This window comes from Malaya genurostris, chromosome 3 (genome assembly GCF_030247185.1).
Source record: "Malaya genurostris strain Urasoe2022 chromosome 3, Malgen_1.1, whole genome shotgun sequence".
Taxonomy (NCBI): Eukaryota; Metazoa; Arthropoda; class Insecta; order Diptera; family Culicidae; genus Malaya; species Malaya genurostris.
In genome coordinates this window covers 195,054,533-195,072,526 of record NC_080572.1, presented here as the reverse complement: position 1 = coordinate 195,072,526, position 17,994 = coordinate 195,054,533, and the positions used below count along the sequence as shown (strand labels likewise).

The 17,994-nt window shown below is 37.5% G+C and overlaps 1 protein-coding gene across 3 annotated transcripts in view; it reads left to right on the top strand.

Annotated features, from left to right (window-relative positions):
* Nucleotides 1-12,576, top strand: part of LOC131435452 (uncharacterized) — a 69,360-nt gene extending 56,784 nt beyond the window's left edge. For all 3 annotated transcript variants that reach the window (XM_058603350.1, XM_058603352.1, XM_058603351.1), the window contains exons 9-10: nucleotides 11,797-12,027; nucleotides 12,099-12,576. In XM_058603350.1, coding sequence (XP_058459333.1) covers nucleotides 11,797-12,027; nucleotides 12,099-12,233 — 366 coding nt within the window. In that variant the 3' untranslated portion in view covers nucleotides 12,234-12,576. The remainder of the gene's footprint in view (nucleotides 1-11,796; nucleotides 12,028-12,098) is intronic.
* The last annotated feature ends 5,418 nt before the right edge of the window (nucleotides 12,577-17,994 follow it).

Sequence of the window (17,994 nt, the reverse complement as noted above, 5' to 3'; positions counted from 1 at the left end):
TATTCAACATTTTTCTAATAACATTCACGATCTTATAGAATCTGAATGTAAAAATAAAAGACAACGAACGGATTTCCCTTCCACTGATCCTCTGCCGTCTAACAATATTTACGAGATTCTTCCTGAATCCGATTGTAGCGACATAGAAGAAAATTCTTCAAAAATTTCCAAAATGGACGCTCGTCGTTCTGGGAAGAAACATCAATCTATGCCACCAGTGACGGTGATGATTTCCGACTTCAAAGCATTCCGTACTGAGCTTTCTACTTTTCTCCCGGAAGTAAAAGTCTCATTTCAAATCGGACGAAGAGGAGAATGTCGAGTCTTGGTGGATGGATTGGAAGATTACGAACGTCTTATTCGATATTTGACCGAGAAACTTCATAAATTTTATTCATATGATATAAAATCAGACAGACCCTTCAAGGCTGTCTTGAAAGGATTATCAAATGATCAAAGTATTGATGAAATTAAAAATGAACTAAAAGAATTGCTTGGTTTTGCCCCTTCCCAAGTAATACTTATGAAAAAAAGAGCGAATGGTACTTCTAAACCACGCTCTGGAATTTCCCATGAACTTTACCTAATACACTTCAATCGAAGTGATGTAAACAATTTGAAAACTTTAGAAAAAGTACGTTTCATTTCCCACATTAAAATTCATTGGGAACATTATAAACGGCATAATCGTATTGCAAACTTAACGCAATGTCGTCGTTGCCAAGGCTTCGGTCATGGAACCAAAAATTGTCATATGGATATACGGTGTTTGAATTGTGGTAAATCGCATTCGAAAGACGTTTGTCCAATGAATGAAACCACTGATAAATTTCCATGTTCAAATTGCAATGGAAATCATAAATCCAATTATTTGAAATGTCCTGTCAGGGAAAAAATTTTAAACGCTCGTTCGCTTCGACAACAAGTCAAATCAACGACCTTAAATTTACAGAACATACCTGAAAATCAAAAAACCGTTACAAATGCCACGCCTAATTCTTCTAAGGCACTGATTTCTTCGAAACAAAAAACAGGTACGTCTGCCAATTCGTCTTCTAACGAAAACAATTTATTGACAGGTAGATCGACCTCGTCATCATCTTCTTCTAATGTCAGTTATGCTGGTATATTAGGTAGAAATCTATCACCTATTTCTTCTAATGTAAATAATCAAAACACAGGACCGCCTTGCAGTTCTTCTTCTAACGAAAAGAATTTATTAATAGGTAGACCGGCCAAATCATCTTCTTCTAATGGCAGTCTACCTACAAATATTCCTTCAATGCCATTCGCTTCTTTAAATGAAGTCGATTTAGGCGATATAACTGAAAATAAAATGATCTACCTACAAGATCAACTTTTTCAAATGATCATCCAAATGAATTCGACTTCATCACTTTTTGAAGCATTTCAAATCGGATGGAAATTTGCAAATAATATTATAATGAATTTAAAATTTAACAGTGATGTTAAATAATTATTTGAATATTTTAAATTGGAATGCTCGATCATTGAAATCGAGTGAAGATGAATTTTATAATTTTCTCAAAGTTCACAAAATTCATATTGCCATTGTGACAGAAACTTTTCTTAAACCAAATGTAAAATTGAAAAGTAATCCACATTATGTGGTTCATCGATTTGACAGGTTTACTGGAATGGGTGGTGGAGTTGCCATTTTTGTCCAACGGCAAATTAAACATCGAATTTTACCTTCTTTCAATACTAAAGTTATTGAAAGCTTGGGAATCGAAGTTGAAACCATTCATGGAATTTATTTCATCGCTGGAGCATATTTGCCATTCCAATGCACCGGCGAACAATTAAATTTCTTTAAAGGCGATTTGCAAAAACTCACAAGATATCGACCGAAATTTTTCGTAATAGGGGACTTAAATGCTAAGCATGTCCAGTGGAATTGTAGGCAAAATAACAGTAATGGTAAAATACTTCATAATCAACTCTCAGCTGGTTACTTCACAGTTCTTCATCCCAGTAATCCTACTTGTTTCTCTTCCGTTAAAAACCCGTCTACAATTGATCTGGTTCTAACAGATCAAAGTCACATTTGTAGTGAACCGATTACTCATGCTGACTTCGACTCAGATCATCTTCCAGTAACATTCAGACTTTCCAACGAAGCTATAATTAATCCAATTAGTTCTATTTTCAACTATCATAGAGCCAATTGGTTGGATTACAGATCTCACATTGAAAATCATGTGGATCATGAAACTATTTTAGAAAATTCTGCGGACATCGACACAGCAATTGATAATTTGAATCATTATATTATCGAAGCTAGAAATCTTTCAGTTCCCAAAGCTCAAACTAAATTAAATTCTCCTATCATCGATGACAATCTTCAACTGCTCATTCGGTTGAAGAATGTTCGTCGACGACAATATCAACGTTCTCGTGATCCTGCTATGAAAAACATAGTTAAGAATTTACAAAAAGAAATTAAACATAGATTTACTCTTTTGCGAAATGAAAATTTCGCTAAAGAAGTTGAACAAATTAAACCATATTCTAAACCTTTCTGGAAACTTTCTAAGGTTCTTAAGAAACCTCAGAAACCAATTCCTGCTCTCAAGGAAGGAAATCAAATACTTCTTACAAATGGTGAAAAAGCTCAAAAACTTGCTCAGCGGTGCGAGAGTGTCCACAATTTTAATTTAAACGTTGTGAGTCCTATTGAAAATGAAGTCTCACTGAAATATGATCATATTTCAACCCAAGTGTTATCACACGATGACATTATTGAGACGAATTTTGATGAAATTAAATCAATTATTAGGAAACTCAAAAACATGAAGGCTCCTGGTAATGAAGGAATTTTTAATATTCTTATTAAAAATCTTCCCGATGTTGCCTTGAGACTCCTGGTTAAAATTTTCAACAAGTGTTTTTCATTAGCTTACTTCCCAAAAAGATGGAAAAACGCTAAAGTAATTCCTATCCTAAAACCTGATAAAAACCCAGCAGAAACATCAAGTTATCGCCCAATTAGCTTACTTTCTTCTATCAGTAAACTTTTTGAAAAAATTATTTTGTTGAGAATGATGACTCATATAAATGAGAACTCAATTTTTTTACCAGAGCAGTTTGGATTTCGTCATGAACATTCAACTACTCATCAACTTGTCAGAGTAACGAACATGATGAAATCAAAAAAATCTTCTGGGTTATCCACTGGAGTTGCTCTTCTAGACATAGAAAAAGCATTCGACAGTGTTTGGCATAAAGGTTTAATAGCAAAAATGTCTGATTTCCAGTTTCCTATTTATTTGATCAAAATGATTCAAAATTATTTAACTGATCGTACTCTTTAGGTTAGCTATCAGAATTGTAAATCTGAATTGCTACCCGTACGAGCCGGTGTTCCGCAGGGTTCGAGTGTAGCTCCAATCTTGTATAATATTTTCACTTCTGATCTTCCAAATCTACCCGTTGGTTGTCAGAAATCGCTATTCTGTGACGACACAAGTCTATTAGCCACAGGTAGAAATCTAAGAGTGATCTGCAGTCGCCTACAAAGAAGTTTAAATATTTTCAGTGATTATCTGTCAAAATGGAAAATTAAACCAAATGCAGCAAAAACGCAATTAATTATCTTTCCTCACAAGCCAAGAGCTTCTTTTCTTAAACCAAACAATAATCACATTCTCAAATTGAATGGCTTGGAATTGACATGGTCTGATCAAGCTAAATACTTAGGTTTAACGTATGACAAAAAACTCACTTTCAAGGATCACATTGAAGGAATCCAGGCAAAGTGTAATAAATATATTAAATGTTTATATCCTCTTATAAACAGAAATTCTAAGCTCTGTCTAAAAAACAAATTGTTAATTTATAAACAAATTTTCAGACCAGCCATGCTTTATGCGGTACCAATTTGGTCAAGCTGTTGTTCCACCAGGAAGAAAACGCTTCAAAGGATTCAGAATAAAATTCTGAAAATGATTCTGAAGCGTCCTCCCTGGTTTAGTACAAATGAGTTACACAGACTCACAAATATAGAACCATTAGATGTAATGTCACATAATATTATAAGCAAATTCCGACAAAAATCGATGCAATCTTCAATTGAATCGATTCGCTCTCTGTATTAGTTAGTAAGTTAGTATATAAGTTCCTTTTCCCCATTACACAATACAAGTAGGTTTAGAATTTTCCCTACACAAAAATCTCAGAATTGCAGAAGCAAATGATGTCTTCATGGTAATAACCAAATCATATATATATATATATATATATATATATATATATATATATATATATATATATATATATATATATATATATATATATATATATATATATATATATATATATATATATATATATATATATATATATATATATATATATATATATATATATATATAACAGGGCTGAAAAGTCACCACTTGTGGCTGAACACCCAATTTAAATCTTAATAATTTAATTTTAACTCATATTCCAATAAATAGTTATTTAAAAAAAAAAAAAATCAGTCCGCAATCTTTCATTATCGGTTTCTCGAACAAACTTTAAGTTTCGGGAACAGTAGGTTGTTGGCCCCAGGGTTCCCTGTCCTCCGGGACGGGGCTGTCGTCGTATGTATAGCTTCCGGGGAAAAGCATTTCTTATTCAGTCGCTGGATGCCAGGACAGACGCTGTTTGAGCCGCACCTCCTTGATGAACAGACGCTCGGTCAGTGGCGTCAGATTTGTTTAGAGTCCCACACCACATCAGAACTGGGCTAATGCGCTTCGAGCGGCACACGGTCGCATTCTTGAGGCCTGTTTGCGGACACATGCAGCTTTTTATAGAGGTTTAACAGAGCCCACTGCCAAACCCAACCACATCCTAAGCAGGCCCCATAGGTCGCACCCCCTCGCTCTAGGTGATCCAGAGTTCAGTTTTATAAATCAAGTGCAGAATCCCGGTACAAATTCGAGTTCTTGAATTCAGGTCAGAATCCCGGTTTCGAATTCAGATTTTGAGCCGAAACTCAGGTCCAGGATCAGAATCCCGGTTCCGAGCCAGAATTCAGGTCTATGATCAGAACTCAAGTATAGGATTCCGGTTCAGCAACCCAGTTCCAGAATCCTGGTTAGGAATTAGGTTCAGAATTCATATCCACATTTCAGGTTCAGACTCTAATTCTAGAATTCCGGTCCAGAGCCCGGGTTCTGGTCTGAAATTCAGGGTCTGAACCAGAATTTAAGTCTAGAACTCCGGTCCGGAATCCAGGTCCAGGATTCCGGTTCAGCATCCAGTTCCAGAGTCAAGATCCTTCTTCAGTATTCAGGTCCAGATAACAGGTCTATAATTTGGGCTCAGAATCCAGGAGCAGGTCTAAAATTAGGCCCCATGTCTAGTATTTCAGTCCAGTATCCTGGTCCTGGTCCTGGTGGTCCTAGATCCAGAATTCATGGTCATGATTTCCAGTTTCGAATCCAGTTCCGGGATACAAAACTAGATTCAGAATCAAGGTCAGTAATTGAAGTCCAGAACTCGGCTCAGAATCACGCTCTAGAAATCAGGACCAGGCTCAGAATTAAGGTCCAGATCCAGAACCTTGATCCAGTATACTGGTTCCGAACCCAGGTCCAGATTCAGAACAAGAGCTCAGATGCAGAAATCCAGGCCAGAATTCAGATCAGAGATCCTGGTCTAGAATTTAATTAGACTGTCCCCCTCCTCGAACTAACAACCGTCAGTTCAACAAGATGAAGAAGAAGTTCCTGAACTCAGGTTCAAAATCCAGGTCTACGTCAAAAATTATGGTCCAGAGGTCCAGGATACAGTTCTAGAATTCAAATCCAGGTCCAGGAACCAGGTTAAGATTAAGGATTCAGGTTCAGCCTTAATTTAATTCAGTTCCAGAATCCAGGTCAAGCTTTCAAGTCTCGAATTCAGATATTAAATCCTGAAACCAAGTCCAGGTCTAGGTACAGATTTCCGGTCCAGACTCCAGGGTTTGAATTTATGACTAGAATCCAGATCCAAATATAAAAGGGGCTGGGGTCCACAAAATAGGGGCTGGGGTCCACTAGGAGATTGATAGTACCTATTAGCTCTCTCCGGACAGTACCAGCCTAGATGCCGTGTGGAATCCGGCGGAAAAAAAAGAATCAAGAATAGATCCACTGGGTTCCTGCTTCCATGTCGTAAAAGGCGACAATTGCAGGAGTTTCTTTTTCCTTTCAGTTATCAGATATTTTCAATGTTTCACTTCTGATTACTCTATTTTACTATACCCTACTATTACTTTACTTTACTTACCTGTTCATTCAACCTATCAATTTCCGTCTAACTTCGGAGAAAAGTTTTATGTGAAATGTTTTCTTCTTCTATGTTACTGATTGTCTTTCAGGATTTTAAATTGAATGATAAAAATCAACTATTGCGCCAATCCGTTGATATTACAAAGTTAATAACAGAGATAACATATATCGGTATATTGAATACATGGTAAAAACAGTTTATATTAGTATTTCAAACAATAAATTAAAATTTTTCTCGGTAGCCGGCTGCCCAGATCAACCAATATAACCAATCAATAATTTTAATAAATAATTAAAATAATATAGCAGAAATAATAGAGAATCAAGACACGCCTGAAATCTGTTGACCTTTATTTGGGGATTTTAAATGATTTTACAACAACTGTTTAGAATATGTCAATGCAATGCATCAACTATTTTGTGTAAATCTTATTCACTCGTTTATTTTGTATCACGTAATTTCATTTATAAAAAATAGGAAAGTTTTTATTCTTTACGCTATAGTATTGCAAATTTTTCTTCAATTTCCTCGAATAAGAGCTGTGAGTCGGGACTTCCCTGACTTCAATTTAGGTTATTGTGGAAACGTTCACTCGGGAAGTCAGTGAGTTTAGAGTGCATCCGAGCATTATGAATTCGCGCGCGAATAATACCAATACTGAAATTTTTACTAACAAATAACCTTCTCCCGTGACACTTGTGGAGTGCGCAGTAGTATATACGGCCTCTAGTAACAACAAGTGTTGGACTAACATTCCTTCCCATTCCTTACACGATCTACGTTCGGGCCTGGCCGGCGCCGGTACTGATCAATAAATTCTGGGGTTACCAGAAGATGTACATTGAAGGATGATTTACCAGTCCCAGGTCGGATCATCTAAAAATTCCCTGTACAATTTCAGCTAATCCCGATCAGTAACGGAGTAGCAACCAGGGGTGGTCGCTCAAGCTCAAGCAAGCTCAAGCTCAAGAATCCAGATTCAAATATAAAGTTCTGATCCAGGAATCTCGGTTCAGAATACAACTTCAAGCCCCAAAATTCAGGTATAGAATACAGGTCCAAAATCATGATCCTGTATACCAGTCGAACTTCTAGACAATGAATTCAGTTCCAGATTCCTTACTAAGCATCAGAGTTCAGGTCCATAATTCAGGTTCAGGTCCAATCCAATCAGAACCCGTTCCTGTGTTTAATCGTTTATAAAGATTTTAATAGTAAGATCATTCGCTTCTTAAGGCCAGAAAAACTAGTATATTTTTCTGTTGATAGCAATCCTCTAGATGACCCAATACCGAATTTCATGACAATCTTTTCATTAATGTTTGAATAATAGCTGATCGTGTCAGACAAGTTCTAGTTTTCATCAAGCTATGGCAAAAGACGAGTTTCGTGTCTTGATAAAACAGCAACGGTGAAATTGAATGATTTGCGATGCAGATTGGTCCACTATCCCCCGTATTCTCTAGACCTGGCCCCCGGCGACTATTATCTATTTCCAACCATGAGAAGGTTTCTCCAGAGAGAAACATTTTCGTTGAATGCTGAGATCGTTGCAGAAACGGAAGCCTATTTTGAAGGTTTTCACGGTAAAAAATCTACTTATTCTTTACTAGATCCGGGACTTCTCATTCCAAGTAGTATGAAAAATCTATTTGAATTCTGAAGAAGTTTTGTCTACATGTGGAACAAATCTTTGCTTTGGAAGGCATATTTTCTTTTTTTTTCGATGCGGGTTAATGTTGTTTCAAATAAAGAGATGGCTTTTTGGTCAATTGGTTTCTCGTCTAAACATTTATTTTTCGTTAAAGGCCAACGTTTCGAAGGTTATACCTTCATCTTCAGGACAAAACGACTACAAATATTTTTGTCAAGTATGGTGTAACATTTATAATAGTTGGTTGAAAAACGGCTACTCTACAACAAGCACTTCCCACGCACATCGACTTCGATTGAGCACTCAACGAAAAATAAATGTTTTGACGAATACCAATTGACCAAAAATCCATATCTTTATTTGAAAAGGCAGATTTTCTTTACCAGAGAGATAATAAGAAAATTATTTGAATAAAAGTTCGACCGGTTCGGCTACGCTTAGTTGTTTTGGTTGAACACTCATCACCTTAAATTCCAGAACCGGAAGACAGATAGATCCGGATGAAATTCATGAGTTTTGTATGGAATCCGAAAACGGCAAACCGGAGACTGGTATAACCGGAAAGGATACGTTTGGCCGTCAACAAAACTTTCGATTAAAACTGATTTGAGCCCCCAGCAACCCCATTTTCCTGCACTGCTCTGTATAAACTGCTTGAAACACTCTTTACCCGATAATTCCGGAACCACACGTCGGATCCAGATGAAATTCAGAAGTTTTGTATAGGACTTAGACTATTCAATGGAAACTTAGATTGTGAAAAAATGAGTAAGTAATTTGAAATTGAAATTTCTACATTAATCACCCTGTAATTCCGGAACCGGATATCGGATCAAGATGCAATTCAGGAATTTTCTATAGGACCAAACGACCAAATTTGAATCGAATTTTGTGAAAATCGGTTTTGTCATCTTCGAGAAAAGTTAGCACTCATTTCAGACATCTTCTATAAAATATAGTGCACGTAATTCCATATTTTTTGCACATTTTACCACATAACTCCGGAACCGCCAGTCGGATCCAAACAACAATTTTCTGTGGGACCAAAAGATGTTTCATTTGAATCTAAGTTTGTAAAAATAGGTTAAGCCATCCGGATGCAACCCCGAGAAATGTTTGTGCAAAAAACGTTACATACACATATACACTCACAGACATTTTTCGTACTCGACGAACTGAGTCGGGCCTCGGTTCAAATGTCGAGTTTCGCAGTTATGGAAAAACAAAATATGCAAAGTGGTTTTCTATGTGTAGTCTATATAGTCTATATGTCAAGAAAGTTTCATTAAAATCTGAGAGAGTGTTGTTAACTGCGAATATGATTTGGCGTAAAATTCGTCTATTCAAAACAGTTATCAGGAATCAGAACAAATTGGCTCAAATGGCACGTTCCCCTTGATATTTGGAGATTTGTGCCTTATCATCAATTTGTTTTTAGCATCATTTTCCCGATACATAAGAGGAAAGGATTGAAGGGAAATGGTAAGGTTTGGACTAGTATGGGGAAAATTGACGACACAAAAACACAAAAAAGCAGAAGTAAATTCTGCACCCCTAAGGGATGCTGAACAATCTGCTGGGGATCACATTTAGTGGAAGCAGAAGTATATTCTGAACCTCTACGAGGTTCCGAACAGTCTGCTGTAAAACCTATTTAGGTTTGTTACTATGTGCGTTCTTTCTGATGAACGATGCACAGTTAATAAAACCTCCAACCCCCGAGAGGAATTAGAGATTTTACAAAAGCGACACCATTCTGCACTCCCAGAACGATTCGCAGTATGTACGAGCAGAAGTAAATTCGGTACCCCATAAAGGATGCCAAACAATCTGCTAAACCCTATTTAAGGTGAATACAGAAAGGATTTATTCACTACAAGAAGAACAATGAATCCTTCTGACTATAGCTCCTTATCACATTGGGTGAGAAACGAGAAACATTGTTCCTTTTGTTGGCATGTTTGGATGCAGCCCAAGAACGAATCTTGTGCTTTATCCTACTAGTTGAAAGTGGTAAAGCTGGTTCCGGACCAACGAAATCATTCGTTGCACCAGCTCTAGCCAACTCATCATTGCCGATTGTATTCCACACAGAATCGCGTAGATTTCTGCTTCGAACACAGTACAGTATTAACTAAGTGAATGAGACTGCTCTAACCTCATTTCACGAAAGTAGACACCAGCACCAGTACGACCATTCAACAGAGAACCGTCCGTATAATAAACAATGTGTTCATCAAGTTGTCGTTCCAAATAACCAGACAACCATTCCTCACGAAGAGGATAGCTCACATTGATTGTTTTAAAAGGAAAACTGCATGTGAGAGTTAGGTCACTAGGAGCGAGTAAATACTCATCCCACGTAACCATTTGAGACCACAAGCGAATGTGGCTAGTACCATAATCTAATGGGTTATTGTTCCAAAGCCCTGTAACCTTAAGACGGTATGCACAAGATAATGCTTCTTGGTTTAGGATCACATGTAGTGGTTTAATGCACAGTAGCGCCTGTAGAGCAGCAGTAGGAGTTGTCGTGAATGCTCCTGTCATCGCCGTTAGGACCATCCTTTGGAGATGATTTAGCTTTGACCGAACTGTCGCAACTTCTCCTTGCTGCCACCATACAAGACATCCGTATGCTAAAATTGGTCTAACGATAGTTGTGCAGATCCAATGAATGTATCTGGGTTTGAGACTCCATGACTTTCCAAAAGCTCGTCTGCATTGGCCGAAAGCCTCGCAAGCTTTTTTAATCCTGAAGTCAATGTGAGCAGACCAATTCAGTTTTGAATCAAGAATAACCCCGACGTATTTAACTTGATCAACCACAGTGACCTCTGAACCGAAGAACTGTAACGGACGAGCTCCTGTGATTATCCTACGATAAGTGAAAAGCACCATTGATGTTTTGCCGGATTTACAGATAATCTAACCTGATAACACCATTGTTGAACAGATCTCAGGGCTTGCTGCATTAAATCAAAAAGAGTGATAATGCTTATACCGGTCATCAATATATGATAATCGTCGGCAAAACCATAAGTCGGAAATCCACGGATATTAAGTTTCCTTAACAAACCATCAGCGACTAGGTTCCAAGATATTCCGTTCACGACTGCATTGTTTAACCTCCTGCAGCCATTCAGTCTTCGGCACGGAAATACACCTTGACTTAGGAGTTCCTATTTTTGTGGCCTTTTACGACATGGAACAGGAAACCAGTGGATCAATTCTTGGTAGAAAATAATTCCGCCGGATGCCACTCGGCTTACCTGTTTGGTGGACTTATACCACCGGTACAGGTGGACCGCAGCATTATTCTTAGCCAGTTGGGAAACCGCTACCGACACTACACGGCTATCTAGGCTGCTCAGAAAGGAAAGTTGACATTGATGGTCAACTTCCATGGATGGCCCGGCAGCCGTAAAGTTTCATTAAAATCTGAGAGAGTGTTGTTAACTGCGAATATGATTTGGCGTAAAATTCGTCTATTCAAAACAGTTGACTATTGGCTCAAGTTTCATACCTCGGAACGTTGGAACTCATAAATTATTCTTTCGATGGTGTTTTCTTTTCCATGACAATCACACCTAGTTTCGTACAGTAATACCGTAACGCTAAACTGTCTAGCAATCGCATTTTTTGCGGCTTCTTGATAATCCCAACAAGCCTTATCAACCCTGCAAAACTTTTGCTATCGAATTTAAAGTTTCTCCATCGTGTTACAACAGATTTTCTAGAATTTATCTTCATTTCTTCCTTTCGCAGTGTTTTAAATTCCTACGGTGTACGGCTTCGTTTTGCCTTCGTTATGTACTCCAGAGGACTAATGTAAATTATTTGTTTTTATTTTTTTCCAGAATGGACAGATAACGTACATGTCGCAACACACGCACAGCCACGAGAACGGCACCGGCCCGAAGAAACCACGGGAAGCTACTCCGCCCAGAAAAGTGCAACTGGAGGAACCCATCGACAGCAAAGTGGTTCCCATTTCTTCGAAAAACGTTGCCGGTCCACCGGTTTACTACCCGCCCGGACACGAAATGTTTGCCAAGAAGGAAAGCGAAGCCGCCGCTTGGAGGGCCCAGGTGAGGAAAAGTCTAGCATAATCTTATTTGGAAACATTCTAAAGATTGCAATTTTCTTACCAAACTTTCAGGGTGAATACGCCAAAGCCAGCGGAAAGTATATGTACGAAGCGGAGAGTAAATCGAAAAGCAGTTCTAAATCCGGAGCCGCCGTCGTTCCCGTTTGTCTTCCGCTCTGCTGTGCCATGCCGTGTAGCATCATGTGAAGGATGTTACTGTGTTGTTGTTGTTCTTGTTGTGTTGTAAAATGCAGGCTAGCCGTAGCGATGTATACCCAAAAGCATACTTACTTAAAATATTAACAAATGTTAACATTTCACTTTCACAAACAACGACAGAACATGTGCCATTCGCGAACGAACTTTTAACTTCCGGAAACGAATAGACTTTTTGCCCGAGAGTTCAGCCGTTCGGAAAACAATGTCTTGAAATAAAGCAACAAAATGCTTGGAATCTCTAAAAACTTCAATGCGTATTAACGATATTATTTTGTTGTTATTTTATAAATTCTAATTCATGATGCCAATAAAATTGCGATTCTTGAGAATATTTATCTGGTTAAGTTCAACAAAATGTAACGAAAGTTTTTTTTTTGAGGTAACCGAATTTCGTAGAATCATAAAACAAAAATTTATAATTTTTTATTATTATATTTTCTTACACTTACTTTCAATTCTAACGTCAACTATTTGAGAGACAATAATATCTGAGAAGTGAGAAATAAGCGAGTTTCAATTCAATTGTGAGGATTTCTTATTGGCCTATCAGAAACAGGAAGCTGAGCAGGGAAATGTTGTTTTGAAATTTTTTTTCACAACAAATTATCGAGAAACAAATACTTTTACAATAATGAGTTATTATAATAGTTTGTCTACGTAACTTGTTCGATACAGTCATATACTGCTTATGGTCGTCACGACAGAAACAAGAAAACAATAAACATTTAGGGGTTTCTCGTTTGTTCAAAAACGTACAGATTTTATTGCACGGAGGTGTAATATTCGTTCTGTTGGCTAGAACGAAAACGAGTGACGACTGACTACTAGTCGCCGAAAAAATGTGAACATTAAGGGGTTCTTTGTTTGCATAAAAAAACACTTATTTTATTTCTAATTTCTTCACGTTTCACCTTCGACTCATCTGTGCTCGGTGCAATATCCTAAAAGTGTTACAAACTTTGCGTCCGCTTAGTGGTTTAAATTGAACTGCTAGGCGGAGATGACAGTTCAATTTGAACTGCTTTCAGCACTGATGAGCCGATGGCGAAACGTAAACAAACTTGAAATAAATAAATAAAAGTAAGCGAACAAGGATCCTGATCCAGATCAAGCGCATCGAAATTCCAAGCGCTAGGACAAGAACCTGGGAACACCACTTATCATATTACGGGTCCAGTTTCTATGATCTGGACCTACACAAGTAACAACAGCTCTTTCGCATTCGAGGTAAATGAAATCTACATCGAAGAACTTGAGTGATCCTTTTTAGTCGTATTTACGTCATCCGATTATGTCTCGGACAGGATTATTCCAACTCCAAAAAGACATAGTCAACAAATGTGAAATTTCGGGCTCGGGGGGCTGCAAGTGAAGATTTTTAAATATCTTGGAAGCAAGGTAATATCTTCGAATTAAGAGATTTTTAAATACATTAAGTTAACAAAATAGTTCACATGCCAAATGGGCTTTTATTTTTAATATTTTATTCACTATGAAGAACAGAAAGCAATTTTAAATCTTCGAAAAAGTCTTGGTCCGGGTTGTTTCCACTCTTTCCCCCTCCCTCTTGGTGATCCTGAGCCTGTCGTAATACAAATCAGTCGTTCATGACAAAATGGCAATTTTATGATTACAAGAACTAAATATAGTTTTTGAATGTCCTAGAGCAATTACAATTGTCCTATTGATCGCATGTAGCATCACGAATATGGACTGAGAACGATAAGGTCCTTAATGTACTTTGTTACACTGGTAGATCTTAAGGCTTGAACTTCAGGTAGTTTTTAATGGATGGTTATGTTGGTAGACCTGAAGGCCTTTTCCGAGGAGGTTTTGGATGTGCAAGTTCTTCTACAGATCATATTATAACAGTTATGTAATATTATACGGACGGTTCTCTGTTGAATGGTCGGGCTGGTGCTGGTGTCTACTGTCCTGAAATGAGACTAGAACAGTCTCATTCACTTGGTAGATACTGTACTGTGTTCCATCAGAAATCTACGCGATTTTCAGCAGAGAATCTGTGGTAAACGAATTTATTTTTGTTCTGACAGTCGGGCAGATCTTAAAGCACTCAGTTCGAATGATTCACGGTTGAATCTAGTGATCGCATATCGAGCTCGAATTGAAGACCTCAGCATTTCAAATGCTGTTTACTTCTTATGGATACCCGGCCATTCTGGTTTTACTAGAAATGAATGGGCTGATGAGTTGGCTAGAGCTGGTGCAACGAATGATTCCGTTTGTCCGGAACCAGCTTTACCACTTTCAACTAGTTGGATAAAGCACAAGATTCGTTCTTGGGCTGCATCCAAACATGCCTGCTACTGGCGCAGCTTGCAAACTTGCGCTCAGACAAAAGCATTTCTACCAGATTTAAATCTGAAAATGTCAAAGTGTCTACTGCATTTCTCCAAGCATCATTGCAGTATTTTGGTCAGAGTTCTGACTAGACATTGCAAACTCAATTATCACATGGCTACTATTCAACGTGCTTGTATTTGTGTGAATGCGATTACAGTACTTCGTATCATCTGATATGTAAATGTCCCGCGTTGACGCAACTACGTATCCGGGTTTTTGATTCTCCGTACATGGTTGAGTGTGTGTATGCGGAGCTAAAAGTAAAGGATATTCTATCGTTTCTCACCCAATGTGGTAAGGAGCTGTAGTCGAAAGGGTTCATCGTTCTTCCTGGAATGAATGAATCCTTGTTTGGCATCCTTTATAGGGTGCCGACTTACTTCTGCTCATACATACTGCGAATCGTTCTGCATTCTTCCGGGAATGCAGAATGGTGTCGCTTTTGTAAAATCTCTAAATCCTCTCGGGGGTTGGAGATTACATTAACACTCAAACGCTCGGGTTGGGATTTTCATCAAATTTTTTTCAAAAATTTGTAACTACTGAATAAATTGACCGATCTTGATGCATTTGGTGTCAGAAAAACCGGATATTGTTTAATTTCATTCTGCCTTAATCGGTGTTGATATGGTCCAAAAACACCGGTGTTATTCCATATCGCCTGACAACTGACATCTTTTTCGAGAAAAAAACATTTCTTTTCTTCATTAAAAAAAAACGATCACATCAAAGTTACGTGAAAAGTTATGTGAATATTTTCCACCCTACATTTTTTATAACATGCCTATTTGATAAGACACACTGCCTTAGCTCTAAGATGTTGCGGTCAGACCCCACTTTTCACGTAGGTTTTAATGGATGTTTTCAAAACTGATTGATGCACAATCCAGTAAAAATGATTTTATTCATATTTAAAATGTAGTGTAGTACTCATGTCACATTCAGATACCAAAAAACTGTTATTTTAAATATTGGTTGGAGATTTTCTCAAATTTTCATATAAATCATTAGGATTCTAACCATAAAAACATAAATATTTATTTCAGAAAATCTGCATAGAAGTTCTTCTTATTCTTCATTTCTGGGTGGTGTCACCTCACTTGTAAGGCTATATTCCCAGTAAAATTTTCGTTTCTTTTCACTGGACTACAAATGAAAATCTCGATGCGTGACAACGTGGAGTCGCAAAAGTGCGGGTGAAAATCTTTTCTCGCGAAATACTCAAACCGTGTTCACTCGTTGAGGGTTCCACCGAAGGTGGCACAGAAGTTCAATGGCTGTAAAAACCACCAGCTACCGTTAACATCGTGGGTGTGGGTTTGTGAGGCTTACAAAACGGGGAATAGTTGACAGATTAATTTATATCAAAATCATAATTCATTTTGCTTTGTAGTAAAAAATTGTAACCAAAAAAAATTCTCACGAATGTTCAAACTACTTACACTTGAAGGATTCACTGTTCATCATTTTCAAAATTGAATTTTTCACACCGGGAATACACGTACATTGTTTGATGTTTGGTCAATTGACGTAAACGAACTGATGACACTATATTCATTTCAGGGGATGTTCGCATAACATTCATTTTCGTCACGTATAATATTCAATTTGACATTTGAAACCATTTTACATAATTTTTCAAGTGATTCGAATGTGAATTTTTATTTGTGTGGCAAGATAATGAGCACGCTTACTTGTGGTTCTAAAGAATTGGATCAAAAGTCGCACTGTTTCGTAAAAAGCATACCTACCCAAAATTGTATACAACGGGTATTACGACATTTTGGGTAAATATGCTTCTCGAAAAATTTGTGTAGATATTACTCCACATTTGTAAATGAGTATAAAGTACCAAAGGCATTGGAAATCTATTCATGCTTCACAGTGTATTTATATGTTCAAATAAAAACAAGCGTTTTAATGTATTTTACTTACCAACTAGAGCCTGATACCGCTCGCTATCTAAAAAACATTATTTTCTCCATCCTAAATTTTGGTAAATTTTTTACTACTCATTCGGGTCGGGTACGGGTACAGGTACAGGTAATTTTTAATCGGGTACGGGTCGGGTACGGGTAAAATTTCTAATTTTTTATCGGGTACGGGTCGGGTACGGGTAAATTTTTTTTGCTGATCACTCGGGTACGGGTTGGGTTCGGGTATAAGAATTTCTGTACCCGACTATCTCTACTCTAGAGCAGCAGTAGGAGTTGTAGTGAATGCTCCTGTCATCGCCATTAGGACCATCCTTTGGAAATGATTTAGCTTTGACTGAACTGTCGCAACTTCTCCTTTCTGCCACAATACAAGACTGATGTCTTTCTCATATCAATCATACTCGCCCTTATTCTGAATAACGTCGTATCGTTTTTTCGCTCGTATTTCATTTGTATTCCTCATAACGCTAGCAAAATCAAAGGTAGCTATGATTCGATCGAACCACATTCGATCGAAAAATCAATACGTCGTTATTCAGAATAAGGGCGACTATCACATATAATATTCTAGCATTCTTCAAAATAATTTTCTTCGATTCTTAAAAGAATAACCGAAATCGGTTTGTTGGACCATCTACTGAATAAAACTATCAATTGGAGACGATATGAGGTTGATTTAGAAAACTTTTTACGGTTTTTCGCCCTTTTCAGTGATGGTATAACATTTTTAACACACTTTACCCTATATTTCCGGATCCGGAGGTCGGATCCAGATTAAAATTCATGAATTACGTATGGGACCACAGGACGTTTCATTTGAACTTAAGTTTGTGAAAATTGGTCGCGCCATACATGACAAAAGTTAGAACACATATTTTCATTTTTTTGCACATTTTACCCCATAATTCCGGAGCCGGAAGTCGGATCCAAATAATATTTAGGAATTTTGTATGGGACCACAAGACCTTCAATTTGAATCTAAGTTTGTGAAAATTGGTGCAGCCATCTCCGAGAAAAGTGCAAAAAACGTTACATACAAACATGCGCACATACACACACATACACACACACATACATACACACAGACATTTTGCGTACTCGACAAACTGAGTCGAATGGTATATGACACTCGGCCCATCGGATCTCGGTTCAAAAGTCGATTTTCACAGTGATTGCGTAAACTTTCTATATGAGAAAGGCAAAAATTACTGTGATTTAATCATTGTTGTCCTTTCATTTATTCAACCTAGAAAACGTCAAGGCAATCACCAAATTGCGGTACCAAAATGCAAAATCAAACAAACTGATATCTCTAAGTAGCAAAATGAGCTTACCGATTTTGATCCAATTCAATTTATTCAGGATGACTCTATTTGAATTATGTACGGACGATTTGAACTTAAAGTTGAAAACTCAATACCAATCAAACCTAATACCAGACCGGTTTC